The following is a 20,592-nucleotide window of genomic DNA, read 5'->3' as shown; positions in this document are numbered from 1 at the left end:
CACAGGTGCACCACTGACTGAAAACAACCTAGGCAGATGCCAACAGTCAGACGGTTATTGCTATCTTGGCAGTGAATTGTCAACACAGACACGTGCCCAACACGCTTACACCCCTGCTTTTTGCGCACACTTGGATACGCAGCAGTGCACATACCCATAGCTCACGCCAGTTGGAATGGCGAGTGATTGTTTTATTGTACGTCAAGACCAAAAGACACCCATGAACAATAAAGAGACTTAGTACACGCCTTTTGCTCGTTTCGAGCTGTGCAAGGCACACTTTTCCCATTGTCACGATGGCAAAGACACGCTGACATGACCTAAATCAAGCCGCATGGTGCGCGATTGGCGGCTCGCCTACAGATCGCTAAAATAGGGCCCAATGTCTTTACGTATTCTTTGAGCTTTCCTTGAGCAATCATGGAATTCCACTAGAACTGATCAGCTGTACAGCAGGCCAGCAGCTGAACAACTATACAGGTTCGGCTGGTCTTTTCTTGCACTGACCTGTTGTGGCGTGTGGGTTTTTATAGTGTATTGTACACAGTTCAAATGCACCCTATCATTTCATATCATGTAATTTTCCATGATTACTTTTTTTTCCTTTTTTTTTCCCACACTCAGGAACGATGAAATTCGCCGCTCTTGACTTCTGAAAAGGCCATGACCATGGTATGTCGGGAGGGGGAGGTTGGGGGGAGGGGGTTGGGGGCCTGCTCTGTTTAAACCACACACTCACATTCATACTTCCCTCTCAAAATTCACACACCTGTTCAAATACCCAAGTCGACCGCGCTGCTTTTAAAGGGGAATTGTTCCTCACCGTGCACTTGCCATGCCATTTGCGCCATTTCAAAATATACTACTTATTTTAGACTCAACAAAAACAGAATTGTAATTACTCACTTGAAGTACGGCCATCTGGCGTTCTTGTGAAAGACTGCATTTTCAGCAGAAAAAAAAATATCTATGCCTTCAAAAAAAAAAAACCAAAACTTAAAAAAACAACAACAATGACTTGAAACTAAAGGACACTATTTTACACTGATACTGACAAAACTATGCTGGATATATGACATTTTCAGTAATTAGACTGGAAGTAGGTGGGGTTTTTTTTGGTACCCCCCCCACCTCCCTCCAAAAAGACTCTTTCTTCAGAATGTCTTCAGCTATAACACCAGGTCTCAAAAAGACCACTGGTTAAATATTTAAATTATGATCATCTAAATATATATATATATACATATATAAATACATTAAAAAAATATAAAAAAATCCCAGGCCTGTGGCTTAACATGAAGTTTGTCACATTGTCATGCACCATGTTACCATGTTTCACAAAGGAACCCGAAAGAGGAAGCACAGGCGACTTCTGCTGTTTAAGTCCAGAACAGAATGTGTTCTTTTTATTTTTAGAAATGACAGCAACACAGTATTATTCCTACAGGGTTGAGTAAGAGACATAATGTGCTGATGATCAACAATGTTTTGAATTTAGAATTAGCCTTGTTATAAAAATACAGCATAAGCAAACAACAGTAGCCTAGAGAAGCTCTGTGGTGCACCCATGATCAACTATGCAGATAGTATAACTATATCACTTATTATAATTTATTATTTATAAAATGTTACTTTACAGCATTCGACTGAGCATTTGACTTGAATTAATACTACTACTTCTATCAGCAGTCCTATCATCAACAAACACCAGTGACCCAGTTCCATTGGCAGCCATACATGCCCATGCCTTAACACTGCCTCCATCATGACCCATCATCCCCGTTCATGCCTTAATGTTGCCTCCATCATGACCCATCACCCCTTTCATGCCTTAACGTTGCCTCCATCATGACCTATCACCCCTTTCATGCCTTAACATTGCCTCCATCATGACCCATCATCCCCGTTCATGCCTTAATGTTGCCTCCATCATGACCCATCACCCCTTTCATGCCTTAACGTTGCCTCCATCATGACCTATCACCCCTTTCATGCCTTAACATTGCCTCCATCATGACCCATCATCCCCGTTCATGCCTTAATGTTGCCTCCATCATGACCCATCACCCCTTTCATGCCTTAACATTTCCTCCATCATGACCCATCATCCCCGTTCATGCCTTAATGTTGCCTCCATCATGACCCATCACCCCTTTCATGCCTTAACGTTGCCTCCATCATGACCCATCACCCCTTTCATGCCTTAACGTTGCCTCCATCATGACCTATCATCCCTGTTCATGCCTTAATGTTGCCTCCATCATGACCCATCACCCCTTTCATGCCTTAACGTTGCCTCCATCATGATTCATCATCCCCTTTCATGCCTTAACGTTGCCTCCATCATGACCCATCATCCCCTTTCATGCCTTAACGTTGCCTCCATCATGATCCATTATCCCCTTTCATGCCTTAACATTGCCTCCATCATGACCCATCACCCCTTTCATGCCTTAACGTTGCCTCCATCATGACCTATCATCCCCGTTCATGCCTTAATGTTGCCTCCATCATGACCCATCACCCCTTTCATGCCTTAACGTTGCCTCCATCATGACCCATCACCCCTTTCATGCCTTAACGTTGCCTCCATCATGACCTATCATCCCCGTCCATGCCTTAATGTTGCCTCCATCATGACCCGTCATCCCTTTTCATGCCTGAACGTTGCCTCCATCATGACCCGTCATCCCCGTTCATGCCTTAACGTTGCCTCCATCATGACCCATCATCCCCTTTCATGCCTTAACGTTGCCTCCATCATGACCCATCATCCCCTTTCATGCTTTAACATTGCCTCCATCATGACCCATCATCTCGTTCAGGCCTTAACATTGCCTCCATCATGACCCATCATTCCTGTTCATGCCTTGACGTTGTCTCCATCATGACCCATCATCCCTTTTCATGCCTTAACGTTGCCTCCATCATGATCCATCATCCCCTTTCATGCCTTAACGTTGCCTCCATCATGACCCGTCATCCCCGTTCATGCCTTAACGTTGCCTCCATCATGATCCATCATCCCCTTTCATGCCTTAATGTTGCCTCCATCATGACCCATCACCCCTTTCATGCCTTAACGTTGCCTCCATCATGATCCATCATCCCCTTTCATGCCTTAACGTTGCCTCCATCATGACCCATCATCCCCTTTCATGCCTTAACGTTGCCTTCATCATGATCCATCACCCCTTTCATGCCTTAACGTTGCCTCCATCATGACCTATCATCCCCGTCCATGCCTTAATGTTGCCTCCATCATGACCCATCACCCCTTTCATGCCTTAACGTTGCCTCCATCATGACCCGTCATCCCTTTTCATGCCTGAACGTTGCCTCCATCATGACTCGTCATCCCCGTTCATGCCTTACTGTTGCCTCCATCATGACCCATCATCCCCTTTCATGCCTTAACGTTGCCTCCATCATGACCCATCATCCCCTTTCATGCTTTAACATTGCCTCCATCATGACCCATCATCTCGTTCAGGCCTTAACATTGCCTCCATCATGACCCATCATTCCTGTTCATGCCTTGACGTTGTCTCCATCATGACCCATCATCCCTTTTCATGCCTTAACGTTGCCTCCATCATGATCCATCATCCCCTTTCATGCCTTAACGTTGCCTCCATCATGACCCGTCATCCCCGTTCATGCCTTAACGTTGCCTCCATCATGATCCATCATCCCCTTTCATGCCTTAATGTTGCCTCCATCATGACCCATCACCCCTTTCATGCCTTAACGTTGCCTCCATCATGATCCATCATCCCCTTTCATGCCTTAACGTTGCCTCCATCATGACCCATCATCCCTTTTCATGCCTTAACGTTGCCTTCATCATGACCCATCACCCCTTTCATGCCTAAATGTTGCTTCCATTATGATCTATCATCCCCATTCATGCCTTAACATTGCCTCCATCATGACCCATCATCCCCTTTCATGCCTTAACATTGCCTCCATCATGACCCGTCATCCCCGTTCATGCCTTACTGTTGCCTCCATCATGACCCATCATCCCCTTTCATGCCTTAACATTGCCTCCATCATGACCCATCATCCCCTTTCATGCTTTAACATTTCCTCCATCATGACCCATCATCTCGTTCAGGCCTTAACATTGCCTCCATCATGACCCATCATTCCTGGTCATGCCTTAACGTTGCCTCCATCATGACCCATCATTCCCGTTCATGCCTTAACGTTGCCTCCATCATGACCCATCATCCCCGTTCATGCCTTAACATTGCCTCCATCATGACCCATCATCCCCTTTCATGCCTTAACATTGCCTCCATCATGACCCATCATCTTGTTCAGGCCTTAACATTGCCTCCATCATGACTCATCATTCCTGTTCATGCCTTAACGTTGCCTCCATCATGACCCATCATTCCCGTTCATGCCTTAACGTTGCCTCCATCATGACCCATCATCCCCGTTCATGCCTTAACATTGCCTCCATCATGACCCATCATCCCCTTTCATGCCTTAACATTGCCTCCATCATGACCCATCATTCCTGTTCATGCCTTAACGTTGCCTCCATCATGACCCATCATTCCCGTTCATGCCTTAACGTTGCCTCCATCATGACCCATCATCCCCTGTCATGCTTTAACATTGCCTCCATCATGACCCATCATCTCGTTCAGGCCTTAACATTGCCTCCATCATGACCCATCATTCCCGTTCATGCCTTAACGTTGCCTCCATCATGACCCATCATCCCCGTTCATGCCTTAACATTGCCTCCATCATGACCCATCATCCCCTTTCATGCCTTAACATTGCCTCCATCATGACCCATCATCTCGTTCAGGCCTTAACATTGCCTCCATCATGACCCATCATTCCCGTTCATGCCTTAACGTTGCCTCCATCATGACCCATCATCCCCGTTCATGCCTTAACATTGCCTCCATCATGACCCATCATCCCCTTTCATGCCTTAACATTGCCTCCATCATGACCCATCATCTCGTTCAGGCCTTAATATTGCCTCCATCATGACCCATCATTCCTGTTCATGCCTTAACGTTGCCTCCATCATGACCCATCATTCCCGTTCATGCCTTAACGTTGCCTCCATCATGATCCATCATCCCCTTTCGTGGACTTTGACAAGGGTATGCCTACCTCCTTCTTGTGGTACCTCCTAACGCTGCTACCTCCTTATCGTCTTGAGTAGATATTGTGAGGAGTTTTTATTTTCCCCACCAAGGAAGAATTTCCGCACTCATCTACCTTAGTGGTCTTCCAGGCGGTTTGGTGGTGCTGAGCTCCCAGTGCATTCCTTCTGTTTAAGAATGCACCAGATTCTTGCCTCTTAAACCTGGACCACATGGTGCGAGTTCCTAATTGACAGCTCCTAATTGCTTATTCAGCACATAGAATCTTCTCCATACTGTTCATCTCCTTAAATATGAGGGAGAAGGCCATGCCTGGTCATGAAACTGCTCATCAGTGAATTGTGTAATTACTTGTTAGCTTGTGAAGATTTTGGGACTGTGTACAAATTCCTAAATAGCTAATGCAATATATTTGTTAATCTATTTGAATGAACTGAAGCTGAAGTTCTAGAGTTCAATCACATCTTCATTTCAGATCCATTCAGCTCCAGTAGATCTTCAGATGCATTGTGGTGGTGCACATAGGCAAAATGATACATATTGGGAACTTGCTAAGGTGATTTTTGGATACCTAATTTGCCCATAATTCAACTCTTTCATCTCTTATAGCTTTTGTCCTTTTATTTTGTTCATTATAATTTTATTTATTTATTTTTTGGTTTAGATAACTAGCTAACTAACTTCACGTCCGTGTAGCAACAGAATTAGTGCACCCCGCTTATGTCACATATGATACAAAGAACAGGTACAAGTAACACCCAACCGACCACATGGGGTGCCACATATGCAACTACCCAAAACGCCATAGCAACCACTCGAAACACCAGAGTAACTGCCATCACAACCACCATTTGTGTCATAGTATTCACCTAGGAACACATTAGCAACACGACCGCAACCAAATCGGACACCTTCGCAACAACCTGAATTACAACAGCGACCGCCCTAGCAACACAAGTGCAACCATCGTCGACACCTTAGCAACCTTAGCCAAAACAAGTAAGAACAGGAGAAATCTTAACTCAACCTTTGTACTTTAGACTAGAACAAAATTTATCCACCAGATCATGTGACTTTTTGCTGTATGATCACTTTACTCTAATAGAAAATGTGCTTTTACGGTCAGAGACACATTTACTGCTGAGACAAACAGTTTTGTAACAGTGCCTGGGACTTTTGCACTGTACCGCGAATAACAGTAGTTCCACAAGAGTACATAAGCCGCATCTCCACAGTCAAATGTTTATGCGTAATCATCACGCTAAATCTGGAATGACTGGCCTCTTTGTAGTTGTGCCAACCAGTGGTATGTGTATTACCTCAAAACCTTCCTAAGCGTTGATTATCTTGGTGTTACTGTGTGGTTGCTTTCACAACAGGACAACACTGCTATCAGTTTCTACCTTGATTGTGACACACAGGTTGACACACAGTGACACACACAGGTTAAATAATCCAAGCTCGAGCAGGCTTGACACATCCACTCTCAGGCAGTCTATTGAGCCCGGACAGGAGACTAGGGGAAGACAGCTATTACTCACATGATTTATTAGTCATGTAGCAGATCTGAAGACAACACGGCTTTGGAACTGGAATGTCAGGGACTGCGTCTGTGATAGAGTGACCTTTTACAATGCTTGGAAACGCAGGGATAAGATGCTGATTTGCAGGCAAATGACAACGCTATGCACATAAGGGCAGGACATGTGAGCCTTGTTGCATTTTGTACAACACAACATAGATAATGGATGCCACCATAACCTCTCAGAGGACACAAGGAGCATATAAAGACAAACAGAGCTGTGCAGGCGGTGTGCAAACGTATACAGTTGGCTTACACTTACACTTACGGCATTTAGCTGACGCTCTTATCCAGAGCGACTTACAAGGTTGTATTACACAGGTGGGCCAATGTAGTGTTATGAGTCCTGCCCAGGGACTCTTATTGGTGTAGCACAGCATACTGTCACCCAGACTGGGAATCGAATCCTGATCTCCCACATGGTGTGGTAGCTCACTGGCAGCTAGTGGTTTTATCTGTTGCGCCACACCAACCACAACCACTGCTTGCCTTTGAGTGTTGAGATCTCAATAGACATTAAAACCACTTACCTAATATTGTGTAGGCCCACATCAAGCCACCGAATCAGCTCTGATATGTCAAGGCATGGGACTCCACAAGACCTCCAAGAAGGTATCCGGTGGTATCTGGCACCAAGTCCTGTAAGCTTCAGCGGTTCATTGCTTGTCCTTTCTTCCGGAAACACCCCATAAGACCCTCCGGTTGTTTTGGATGCTCTGACCCAGACGTCTAGACATCACAATCTGGCCAGATCATCAGATCATTAGGCTTCCCTATTAACTAACTGTTCACTTGCTGCCTATGTATCTAGATCGTTAATATTCGGTGGTTTTTATGATATGGCTGAATGGTGTTTACAGGATAGTGATACGTAGAGACGTATCTTGCGCAGCTTCAGGTGTTCCAAAACAGCCCAAACTAGCTTTTCCACCATGTTGGATGAGTGACTAGAGGTGAGTAGGCTTGATCCTGGTCGGCTGTGAGGATAGCATGGCACACTTTTGTGGTTGCCCAACAAGAAAATTGATGGTTGTTCAGTTTGAAAATGAAGTGTGTTACACAGCTAGAGGAGGGTGCTGGAGAGAAAAGGCGTTGCCTGAAAGATCCCAAACACTTTTATTTTCCAGTTTTGGTGAGAGATGCCGTAATGACTTGGCTCACTTTCTCACTTGTGGAGATATCTGTTTTGATTTAGCTGTGTACAGCATGTGCACAGTGACTAAATTTGACATAAATCCAAAACCTCCGCTTCACCACCCACAGCCTGAGTACATCACCGTTGCTAATAAGTCCAATAAACCAAAGAGAGAAAAATCCCTAATACATCCAGAACCATACAGGCTTGATGCCACAATCAGTCTGCAGTTTATTAGGTAGTCTACCTTTTGCCAACACTCACAGGTATACAGTTTCTGGCTGATGCTAATTTGTTGCTAAATAAGGTATCAGCCACCCTTTATCATGTCCATCAATGGATGTGAACCACCATAGGACTGCAATGGGTGACGGACCTGGCGTAGAGGCCCAGCAGCATCACTGGGTTTTTAAAGTGTTATTGTTAAGGCAAGAACAGTCCACCACAAAAGCAGCACCACTTTCGGCTGACATTTAAGGGTGAGAGGATGATTGACGCAATTTGTACCTAAGCCCAAATTGGCCTTGTTTTTTAATACCTTTGCCTTTGTCCACCCAGTTCTGTGAATCAGTTGCGAAACTGGCCTTAAACAAGAATGCATGGCATTCCTCTTGTTCAAACACAATCAACTAACTTCCATCTAAAGACAAAGGCAAAAAAATGCATGATGGCATTGTTTAATCGAATTGCGTATTCGTAAAGAGGAACAGCATGGGGAAGAGAAGAAGCAACAGGCGGCCTCCATTTCCCTTCTGCGCAGGGCAGCCGAGGGAAGTGCAGGGAAACAGGGAAATAGTTGGCCTCTGACGTCAAAGCCTCAGCAGTGGAAGTAATTTCCTTTTATAGCCACGCTTGCTCTCTGGTACATTCCTTCCTCCAGTGGGACTCATCTCGGCAGCCTGAGGAGGAGAGGGCCTGCCTGGCTGTGACGTAAACGATGCTGGGTGAGGGATAGCGGGAGGAAGACGGGAGGAAAAACCCTTACTTAAGCTTTTACTTTTAGTCTCAGGCCACAGACAGCAAAAGTAAAAGTACATCCTAAGGCCTATGAAGAGTGCAGGTCTAAGCTTGAATCATAATAGTATGCATTGTGGCGGGGCCTTGTATTTGTCTACCTGTTAATATATAGGTAGGTGGATCCATGTGTCGTGATTTCGCCCGAATCAATGCTATGCTATAACTGACTACTCATCAGGCCCAGAATCTTCTCAGTTAAGGTCCACAGCTCACTTCTAGCTGTGTTGATCCTTGATAGATTCACAAGTCGATGCTGCATGATAACTGACTACTCATCAGGCCCAGAATCTTCTCAGTTAAGGTCCACAGCTCACTTCTAGCTGTGTTGATCCTTGATAGATTCACAAGTCGATGCTGCATGATAACTGACTACTCATCAGGCCCAGAATCTTCTCAGTTAAGGTCCACAGCTCACTTCTAGCTGTGTTGATCCTTGATAGATTCACAAGTCGATGCTGCACGATAACTGACTACTCATCAGGCCCAGAATCTTCTCAGTTAAGGTCCACAGCTCACTTCTAGCTGTGTTGATCCTTGATAGATTCACAAGTCGATGCCGCACGATAACTGACTACTCATCAGGCCCAGAATCTTCTTAGTTGGGGTACCTTCTTAGCTAAAGTATACACAGATCAACCATAACATTAATACCACCTACCTAATACAGAGTAGGTCCACCAGTGTTCCAAATGTTGTGAGGTGGGCCCTCCATGAATCGCATCATTGAGGCTTAGGTGGCCATGTCCCTTTTTCACCATTTGTCAGTGGAACTGGCCACTGCAGGCCAGAATATTTGTATTTTTAAAATATGCCTGATGTTTAGATGAAGCTCTGACCCGTCACATTTTGGCCTTTGCCAGTTTTCCAGCTTTCAACACATCATCTTTAAGAAATGACTGTAGAATTTTTGTCAATTCACCTGTCAATGATGGTAATGTTATATCTGATTGGTGCATGGCTCACTACTGTTTAGCTCATCAGTCCCAGTATCTTTTCAGGGAAGGTATAAGGTTAACTTAGAACTGTCTTCCGGACTGATTCCAAATACATTGAAAAAGCAAGGCCAGTCAGGGCCTTCTCAGTCAAGGTATCTCAACAGCATGAAAATAATGGGACTTTTAAGCCACCACACTGACTTGGTCTCCTAAAATAGATGCAGCTTCACAGGAAGCTCAAATAGGAGTGTAACATTTAGGGATGGAAACCACCCCTCTCACCCACACTGAGAAATACTTCACTATGCATGCAATGGATTTGGCAGCATCTAGCTCGGATTGCAGCCTTCTCTCCCTCGTTTCTCATACTTTTGGCTGTATGTGTTCTCCGCAAAAGCTCCAGGCTGGGACCTGACTCCATGTTGTTCTTGGCAGCCAGCGCTCTTTGACAGGCTTTAACAGCGCCTTGCACAGGCAGAACAGAAAGCAGATGCGTTTCCATGACGCTGTGCACGTCTGCACTCGGACCACTTTTGCGCAATAGCCTTTAAATTGCTACCTCGAGCATGAGGCCTACTTCCACTTTTGATACCACGTTGCATCTGGCACCTTAAAAATGTGCCATGAACCAGGAAAAACGCTTGTGCCTTTCACTCAGTCGGGGCTTTTTGTGCTTTCTCTGAACTTTTGCCTCTTCTGAACTTTTCTGAACTCATCAGAAAAAAAAAAAAAACACGTTTCTTTCCCAGAAGGATCTTTCTTAAAATAACCATTGTGTCATGTGCGATTTTGAGGACCGTTTCCAGAACCTCCTTAAAAATGTACAGCTTCCTCGAACCATAAGTCTAAGGGCCATGTAAAAAACTTGATTTTTTAAGAAGGTCACACACATTTCGAAGGAGTTGGAGGAATGTTGCATTTGACGGTGCAGGAAAATTGCTTAAAAAGGCATCCGTCACAATGTAGTCAACAGAGAAGCTTAATGAATGTTGACGTAGGGCTTATTCCTATTTGTTCCTCTTTCAGCAAGGCTATTCACTGCAGGCTCACTACAAACAGGTTTTCTTATATTCATCAATCACCAAGACGGCTGTTTGCCTTCTAGTGTATCAGGCTGAAGGTTTATGAACAGGCGTGAGGGGTCAAAGTGCAACATAAGAAGCTCTGCACAGTTAAACATTAATAGCTATCATGGGGGTGACGGACCACTGAAGCTGAACTCATCTCAGGAATGACTTTCAGAAATAGCTAGTTTCCCAGGAATGTGTCGTTTTTCCCTTTGTCATTTGCAGTAAATATACAGTACATTGATTACTGCGCTAGTTTTACGGACACTATATGAACTGAACCCTCGAAACACTGACATAGCCATGCTTTCATGTCCAGTAAAATAACAGTGTTACCATTACCAGTCATTGCAATGGTGTGACAAACCGTCTTCTGGTATGACAATTACCAGGAATGGTACAGTGACTCTGTTTTATTACTGGACATACTCTGTGATGACAATGCAAGACAACAAATGACGTCTGTCATGACTTGTTTATGGTGTGATTATTGGTGGAGGGTTCAAGTAAAGTGTAAATGAATAGTCTCGCCGAATAACACGACGTGACTTCTTTTGTGAAACTGAAATGAGCAGCCATATATCGTTTTTTTCCTTTTGTAAACAAGCTCTTGTCCTTGCTGGGCTACGTCATGTCCACCAGACCCAGGTCAGGGGTCAGAAAGAAAGGACATGGAAATTTCTTACATCTATCTTCACCCTGCTTACTTTGGAAACACCTCACAGCCTGTGCCAAAGCAGTGAGGACATCCAACACTGTGAATCTTCAGTGAATCCCGGAGCGCAACACAGGAAGGCAAAGTTATAAAGGATAAAGGAGACTTTATTGTCATTCGCATAACATTTGGTACATGGGGTGGAGCTACACCCAAAGAGCAATTACTGAATAAATAAAATAATAGAATATAAACAGGACAAGTGGGAAAAAAATAAAATAAAATAAAAAAGTAGAAGCAATATGGTCACAATATGAAAAGAGTGTAGCAGCATAAATGAATCTATAAACTCTACACTGATCCAAGGCCAGTTTACTGTATTTAAAGAGATAAATACAAGAACAACTAAACAGAGCACATTACTGGATGTTATTAATATGATGATATTAAGAAGATTCAGCTTAATAATTTCACTGCTGTTTAGCGATGGAAGCCCACAGCTCAGTGTTTTGCTCAGTGTTTTGCTCAGTACCGTGAAGCTGTTTCCATGATGTTTCATATAATAATGCGCTGAAATGATGCAGGACAGTTCACCACTGACCCATAAAAGGATGCACTATTAAATGTGACAAATATTTGTCGCCAGCCTTTCAGAACACTCCACCCTGACAGCAGAAAGACATGCACTCAAGGACAGCCCGCTGCTTTCAGGGTGTAAATAAAATACGTTTATTTACTCTCTTTTTTTCCCTCCCTCCTTGAGGGCACTGTCAAAATACCGAGGCAAAGCGTAAAATACAGTGAGGTAATCACAGCCTGCTCACTGTTATTACAGTGTTCAGGCCATGCTTTAAAAAAAACCCCATAAAACAGCTGCTTCTGTTTGCTGTGTCAGGCACACCGAAAGCTTCCATCCACCAGACCAGAATACACCCCTGCGTGTGCTTTCGGCTAGTTATTTGCTTTAGCTGGACCTTCTCGGTTGTTATGGTAACACATCCGGTGCATGTGTGTGTGCTGACATATGAAAGAAGAAGGGCTAAATGGACTATTGGGTGTATTGAACTGGTTACTGGCATCACAGTTCTGCTAAAGACCAGAATGTGAAAGAAGAACCACACGGTAAACAAGTTTTGTACAACACTTAGTTACGACACAGCTGACATAACCAATGAGCCAAAACATTATGACCACTATGACCATTATGATGCCTGATATGCCGTTGGTGCTCCGTGTGCCACCAAAGCAGCTCTGACCCGCAGAGGCATGGACTCTGCAAGACCTCTGAAGGTGCCTGTGGTATTTGGCACCGACGTGATAGCAGCAAATGCCGTAAGTTGAAGTTGGAGCTGCTGCGGATCAGACTTCTTATTCCAGATCGGTTCGCAAAAACATATCCATGAGGCCGCAACCATGTTTAGGTAGGTAGCAAATGCCTAAACTAAGGAACCACAGGCTCTGAACTAGAGGTCTGCTTGACCTTGAAAGTGAATAAAATAGGCCTTCTGTCAATTTGTTGTCCTCACGCATCAATGAGCCTTGGTAGCCCAACGCCCTGACGCTGGTTCGTCCCCTCCTGGACCTCTGTCTTGTTGTTGTTGTTTTGGTTCATCCACTTCACTCAGGTCATCACACCTGGCCATTTCTCCCACATTCAACAGGTTTACTACGCGAACCAACCGCTATTCCGTATTCCAGACCTTCACATGCACCACTTTATCTCTTCATCAAATTTCTATTGTGCTGTTTAGTAACTTGTACAATAATATATAATATTTTATTGTACAAACCATGTATAATTCTGTAATATTCCATTTTTTTCCCCATGAGGGTATGTGCGGTACACTCCCACTGCCTTTTATATTGCTTTAACAGGACACAATGGTGGGAAAACCAGAACTGGAAACACTGCTCTCGAGTTTGTGAACACCCAGGTCGTTTTGGTTCATTCGTCCATATCCTCATTTCCAGCCACAACGTATCATGTGATGGGTACTTCAGGTCTGCTTTCTCATGAAGATTATACTGCTGCTGTTCATGTTCAGCCTGTCACTGTCTATGACTCTGTTTAAGAGCGCAGTTGGCACATAGCAGGGAACTTCTGAAGAAGCGAAAAGAGATGGAAGGAGCATGTATGTAGACGTTACAGACAGTGGTCACCCGAATCAGCACATTAAGCATTTTGAGTCATTTTTGCTTTTCCTCCACTCTGACATTACCTGACTCAGCCCAAAGTGACTGCGTTAGCTACCTGCTGCCTGCTGATTAATTCAGGTGTGCTACAGCTGGGAAAACACAAGAAATGCGGTGTGGGGCGAGTCATTTGGACTGAGAACCGCTGAACTTCACTGTTAGGAATAAAGGCTCATACATAGTTCTTGGATTGGTCCTGTTCTAGGAAAAAAAAACCTGGTATAGAATCTCTGCATCTTTGCATTACACAACACTGCTCACAAAAACAACATTTCAGGAAGTTTCAAAATGGCCCGAAATCTCATTTAGGGAACCAAAATTAGTTGTTCCATGACACTGCTACACAGAAGACTTTACTGGAAAATCTGAATACTGTTGTGACCATAGCTCCCAGGCTGCACCTGAGGGTTGTGCATGCTTTGTGGCAATATGAGAACAAAGGATGCTCAATTCTTATGGGATTACATGCCCTCTGCAACCGCATGAGTGCTATGGCCATGAACAATAGTAACCAGGAGGGGACGTTGACTTGACAAAGCCAGTATACAATGTTGAAAGGCAATTTTTAAAACGTTTTTATGACTGTAGATGTATAGCATTGGACGGCTGAATGGTTAATATGGCATATTTGGTGGTTGCTAGCAGGGTAGATATGTGGTTGGTATTGGCAGGCATTGTTGGTGGTCATTATGGTAATGTCTTATAGTTTATAAGGTAGGGGGGTTGTTAGGTGTTGCTTTGGTATCCCAGGCCAGTGTGTGGACATATATGACGTAGTAGGTGCTATTATTTGTGCTTCTGGGGCAGTGGTGGCTCAGCGGTTAGAGCGTTGGGCTATCAATAACAGGGTTGTGGGTTCGATTCCCAGGCTCGGCAAGCTGCCACTGTTGGGCCCTTGAGCAAGGCCCTTTACCCTCTCTGCTCCCCGGGTGCTGGAGTTGGCTGCCCACCACTCTGGGTGTGTGTGTACTCACTGCCCCTAGTTCACTAGTGTGTGTGTGTGTGTGTGTGTTCACTACCACAGATGGGTTAAATGCAGAGGACACATTTCGCTGTACAGTGACAAATACATGCACCTTTACCTTTTACCTTTAAATCAGCTAGATCCTGAAAGGGTCTGAAAGGTATCTGTGGTTCTCAGAATTGCTGGGTATATTACAATGGCCTGAGCACCTGTAACGCAGGAAAGAAAAAGAAAAATGCTGTGAATTAGTGACTGATGTCTACATATCTACATATCTGTCAGAAGAAGAGGCCGTCGGGTCGGGTCAGGGAATATTTGTTATGGTATGAAATACGGCCACGTGTTCCAAATATTGTCACAACCCCATATCTTCTGTTTACAAAACACTCTTTCCAGGTAAGGTAGGCTGCATAGATTCTCTGACATGGACTGCTGAATTTGGACTGAACTCTGTTCTGAGGTTTCCCCTGGAACCTAAGCTAGCTAAGCTAGTTTGGAGGATGACATCTATTCAAACTGACAGAAGAAAGAAAGGATCAGTGCTGTAAGATCTTGTGAAACAATACATCCCACTGTTGCTCAAGATAAAGACATAGTTCTGCTTCATTTAATGAAAGGCGTTATGTGCTCATGTGCTTTGTGTCGGCTATTAAGTAAACCCATCAATACACAGTGACCAACAATATTATGGATTCTTCAAAGCAGTGTCATGAGGAGTCACCTGGGATGCTTGCTTTTACAACAGCACTGAAGAAGGTCCCAGGTATAACTGACCACTTGTTGGTTGATTAAGGTGGGTGGGAACATTTGATGGGGAAAGAACATCTCTATTCACATTTCAAGCCTTTTTATCATGAAAAACATACGACGGATCCTCTTAAGTGCGATATCGGCACCCGTGAGTGCAGTAAACGATACGCTGTAATGTAGTCTCAGGTGGCAATGAGTGTTTTTGTTACTTTGTTGGGTGATATGCTCAGGACAAAGTATTGTATTGAGTGTTGTGCTTTTTGTTTTTGTTTTTTTTAATGAACAAGACAACAAACAGCCAAGAGTTATCTTTCCACATTTGGTATTTATTTCATAATTTTGGTTCATTAGGAATAAATCCATCATTCTGTGGCAACACTTCTCGTACCTGGACACACTGGTTGATAAATAAGTACAAAATACATTGTTATTACTTTGTTTTTAATAAATACTTAATAAATACTTTAGATAAGTCTATACAATTACAAAACGATGCAAATAAAAGCAACCTAGTCTAGAGAAAATACTGTATCGTTACAGTCCCTGATAAAGAAAATAGACAAGTGTTGAGTAGAGACCCAACTCGACAGGTCGTCGTCGTCCAACAGTTAAATCAGAAAATACATTGCTTTAGGATTTGTCGTGTGCTGGGGGACAGCAAGGTCAAAAACATAAAGGGAGGTCTGCCGAACGGCTATTCTGGTAGAAAAGTCAGAACAGGCACATGAGATCATAATGCTTTGGTTAAATGCTACATTTCTCCCAGTACATAATGTGTAAAGTGCATTTTTTAGTGAGTACATGAGAATATAGCTATTCAGCATTTCTTATTGTTGTTGTTGTTTGTTTGTTTTTCAAGTTTGTCACATTGCTGGTTTAGGATAGTTTCAGTTGTCAGCTGACCGCCGGGAATGAACATATACAGACACAAGCTCAGCTTGCGCCATTATAGCACTGGTTCTGTCACTGTATGGCACTGTATGCAGTGTTGCGCAATGCCTTGTTTTGCTGTAGAAATGCCACAGCCAAGCAAGCAAAATGGAAGACATGACTTAAGAATACAAAACACGTAGCTTTAGACTGCCCAGCAAAGCCCCCAGTGTCGGGTAGATTCAGAGGGTGTTCTTTAGGCTCTGTCTGGGCTGGAATGAACACTGCAGAAAGTTGCCATGTCAGCCTGACAGGCCTCACTTCACAACACTGTGGACTCTGCTGTGCCTGGAACAGTATTAAAAGGTCCCTGGCCTGTAAGTTATACAAATACAAACAGCATTATTAAGAGCTGACGGCATAAATTTGCCTCTTTAAAAATCTTTGGCTGGGGAAACAATCGTTTTTGGCGGCTTTTCGGAGGCCGTTTTTAAGTCCTGAAAAAACAAGGCAGGCTAGCTTTACTCAGAGAGCGACATCCGGGCAAACACAGTGAGGCGTTTGCCGCTTGCGCTGTCGAACGTTGGCGACTCGGAGCCGCTCGCGCTTCCCGCGCTGCTGTAGCTCTCGCGGTCCGACAGCGACTCGTCGGAGGGGAAGCGCTGCATGTTGGGCCGGTTCTCTTTGCCCTGCGACGCCTGGAAGCCGTTGCCGTGGCCGCACATGCAGCACGACGACCTTCGGGGCTCCAGGATGTGTGGCGCGCCGTGTTGGTGGTGGTCCACCTCTGCGGCGGCGCCGCCGCCTCTCCTGCCCTGCTGGAAGGCGAACATCTCACGGGACGGGTCGCCGAAGACGGGGGACAAAATGTCAGCCGGTGGCGGAGAGACCGAGGGGGCGCGAGTAAAGCCGGCGGGCTCGTAGGACGTCGGCGGGGAGGCGCTGCGAGCTCCGAGGAAGCCGGCGAAGCTCACGCTCTGGCGGAGGAGCCGCGGGTGCTGCGCGGGGATCTGCTGCTGCTGCTGGGCCTTGCGGTCGGAGACCTTCTCCTCGTGGATGAAGTGGCAGCGCGTTCCGTACGGGCAGTATCCAAAGTTGTAGAAAGTGCGGCAGGCCTCCGTCTTGTACTTGGGGTGCCGGTACAGGCCGCGCAGCTCGTTCTCGCCGTGGGCGAACTGACACTTGTTGCCGTACTTGCAGCTGCCGTGCTCCTGGTAGCTGCGGCACAGCTCCGTCTTGTAGCGGTTGGATGGCGCGGGCGCCAGCGGGGGGAAGCCGGGAGGGGGCGGCACCTCAGGAGCCTTGGGTCTGCCGTAGTTGGTCAGGTAGCTGTCGGTGAGGCTCATGGAGCGGTCCGCCCTGAAGGGAAGCTGAGGTTTGCTGGGCGAGTTCTCGCTCCATATGTCGGCCGGCCACTCGTCGCTCAGCTGCTCAGAGCTGAGGCTCCTGGGCGAGAAGAGCGACGGTTTGGCGTGCTGCTGCTGCTGCTGCTGGAGGAAGTGGTCGTTCAAACCAATGTTGACCAGATTCTGGAAGCAGAAAAGAAGACAAGCCAAATGTCAACAAAGTGTAGGAAGTTTCCACAAGCACGACGAGCTCCACAGACAGCGCTCAGCTGCCACGTAGCAGAGCCAGCGAGCTGAGCTAGGCTGAGCTGAGCTGAGCTGAGCTGGGCTGAGCGACAGCGGGGACACCGCAGCCACGACCGGCGCTGAGCTGCCCGGCAGCAGAGGCCGACTCTGTGGTAAACTTACCCGGAGAATGTCGTCGTACGAGTCGGACATGGTCGAGTTCTGGTCGGTGAAGAAACAGTGTCAGTGAGAGCTCCGCCGGGTGAAGAGTGTGAGTGAACTGTATGAAAGGCTCCGGCTTCAGAGGCTCGTTTTTATGCTGGGGTGGGAAAGGGTGACGTCCAGTTCCCGTTCTCCCCGCCCATTCACACACGTACACACACACACACACACACACACACACACACTTTCGTACACAAGGCCAGGCGGCTCCGGCTCTCGTAAACTCCTGTGTGTACTTTTAGGTGGCAGTGAAAATGCTGCAGTTTCACCAGCGGGAGCACTGGAGCACAGCGTTTACTGTAACCCGCCGCCGCGTTTCTCCCCGGAGGGACGGAGAGCGTTCCCACGCTGCCTGCAGCCGCCAGCCGGAGTGTGGAGGGTTATTACAAGTCATATACAGTAGATGAGACCCTCTGTTTTACTGGCAACGGAGTTCGTGATCTGTGATGAATGTGACGTAACGATACAGTACAGTACTGAGTACAGTACAACAGTCCTAAAAATTAATATAATATAATATATAATAAAAAAAATATATATATATAATATACAAATATAAATATTAATATAAACTCATTAGCTCACTAATTTGGAACATTATATATATACACATATATAGTATATGTATATCAAGTCAAGTCAGATTTATTTGTATAGCGCTTTTTACAACTGTTGTCGTCACAAAGCAGCTTTACATAAATAGTGATCAATAAAAGACAGAGACAAAAAAATAAAGAAGAAAATAACGTAAGACATGAAGGATCAAAGACCCTCAGTGAGCAAACCAACGGCGACAGTGGCAAGGAAAAACTCCCTCAGAGCTGGAGGAAGAAACCTTGGGAGGAACCAAGACTCACAAGGGGGACCCATCCTCCTCTGGTCAGAAATTTTATATATATATATATATATATATATATATATATATATATATATAAAAATCAAAGTTAAGCAAACCATGGTCATTTTGCTAGAAAGAAAGAAAGCCCCTATTAGGGAATTTTGGGATTAGAGAACTTTTCTGGGAAGGTTAGGTGTCTCTCTTTTTTTTTAACCCAATTTCTTTTCAGATCATAAATGGTACCCGTATAGTTACAAATATAAATAGTAATATAAACTCATTAGCTCACTTTATTTTAATATAAAATGCGGAAGTTGGTGGAATTTGGAACATACACACACACACACACACACACACACACACACACACACACACACACATATATATATATATATATGGAAAAATTATGTTTTATGTTTTTTTTCCCCACCAAACATCAGGGTGATTTATCTGATTTATCTCAAATCAAAGTTAAGCAAACCATGGTCATTTTGCTAGAAAGAAAGAAAAAAAAAAAATCAAGAAAGCCCCTATTAGGGAATTTTGGGATTAGAGAACTTTTCTGGGAAGGTTAGGTGTCTCTTTTTTTTTTTTTTTTTTTTTTTTAAACCCAATTTCTTTTAGATCATAAATGTTACACCTTTTGATGTTGGACCTTGGTTTCTCTTCCAGTATCAGTCTGAGTCATGTTGTTATGTGAGCACTTTGCTTTATATTTGTGAGAAAGGAAAATGCCAGTTCACTCGCGGAAATGTCTCTCAGGCTATGTCATTTGTATCATCAGTATATCCTGTGAAGTGTTTTGACATATCCTGTAAAAGTACAGATGTGGAATGGACCATCATTGTTCCATAGTCTGTACTGTAACATTTATTAAATGAGAGAAATGAGGCAGGGACAACATGTCCACAACTCGTCAGTGCTGGACGTTTTCCATGTGAATTACAGCAATGTAAAACTAGTTGGCTGCAATTACAAGGCTGTGCCGTTTATGTTTTGAACAACTGTGAAACTTGAAGCTACTAAATTTCGTTTCACTTCAGTGAGTGACTTGTCAGCTGTGCTTTGGGCATTTGCTTTTCCAACTCATCTAAATGAGTACATAAATACATACTGACATCCCAATGAGTCATGATATTGAAAAGCATTGAAGAGGGGTCCCAATAGAAAGTATAAAAAAGAAAGCAAAAATTCCCTCATTGCTCCACACAAGAGCTAGGCCGTACCTTTTTTTAAAGCACATGACCTGCCACTTCATAGCTTTTGTATACTGTCGGGAATTATGAAAGCCAAGCCTAAGTCTCTATTGCTCTATTGCTATTGCTGCATTAAAGCATGAGCTAAAAACAGGCATGCCTTCTCATGTTTGGTTATAAATAGCTGTCTGTCCCTTCACCTTGCCCAATTTGGCTTGGAGTAAAAACTTGGGAAAAAAGGCGTATGACACATGGTAATTTTCCCTCGTGTCATTCAGATTTTTTAAAAGTTCAGAGCCTATAGCCGTTAGTCTGAGTGTGGAAGGTTATTACAAGTCATATAGGTGTTACCCCCCCCCCTTTTTTTTTTACTACAAAAAAAAAAAAAAAAAAAAAAAAAAAATATATATATATATATATATATATATATATATATATATATATATATATATATAT

General features: G+C 44.4%; 1 protein-coding gene across 1 annotated transcript; it reads right to left on the bottom strand.

The window, feature by feature from the left end:
• Positions 1–15,744: 15,744 nt before the first annotated feature.
• LOC140564995 (mRNA decay activator protein ZFP36) lies at positions 15,745–18,174 on the bottom strand. Its single transcript, XM_072690716.1, has 2 exons — positions 18,064–18,174; positions 15,745–17,838 (listed from the first exon to the last, which is right to left on the bottom strand). The coding sequence occupies exons 1-2, from the start codon at positions 18,091–18,093 to the stop codon at positions 16,831–16,833; spliced, it is 1,038 nt and encodes a 345-aa protein (XP_072546817.1). The 5' UTR covers positions 18,094–18,174; the 3' UTR covers positions 15,745–16,830.
• Positions 18,175–20,592: the final 2,418 nt, after the last annotated feature.

The sequence above is a fragment of the Salminus brasiliensis genome, chromosome 11 (genome assembly GCF_030463535.1).
Source record: "Salminus brasiliensis chromosome 11, fSalBra1.hap2, whole genome shotgun sequence".
NCBI lineage: Eukaryota > Metazoa > Chordata > Actinopteri > Characiformes > Bryconidae > Salminus > Salminus brasiliensis.
The sequence above is the reverse complement of the archived record's forward strand: the minus strand, read 5'-3'. Positions and strand labels throughout refer to the sequence as shown.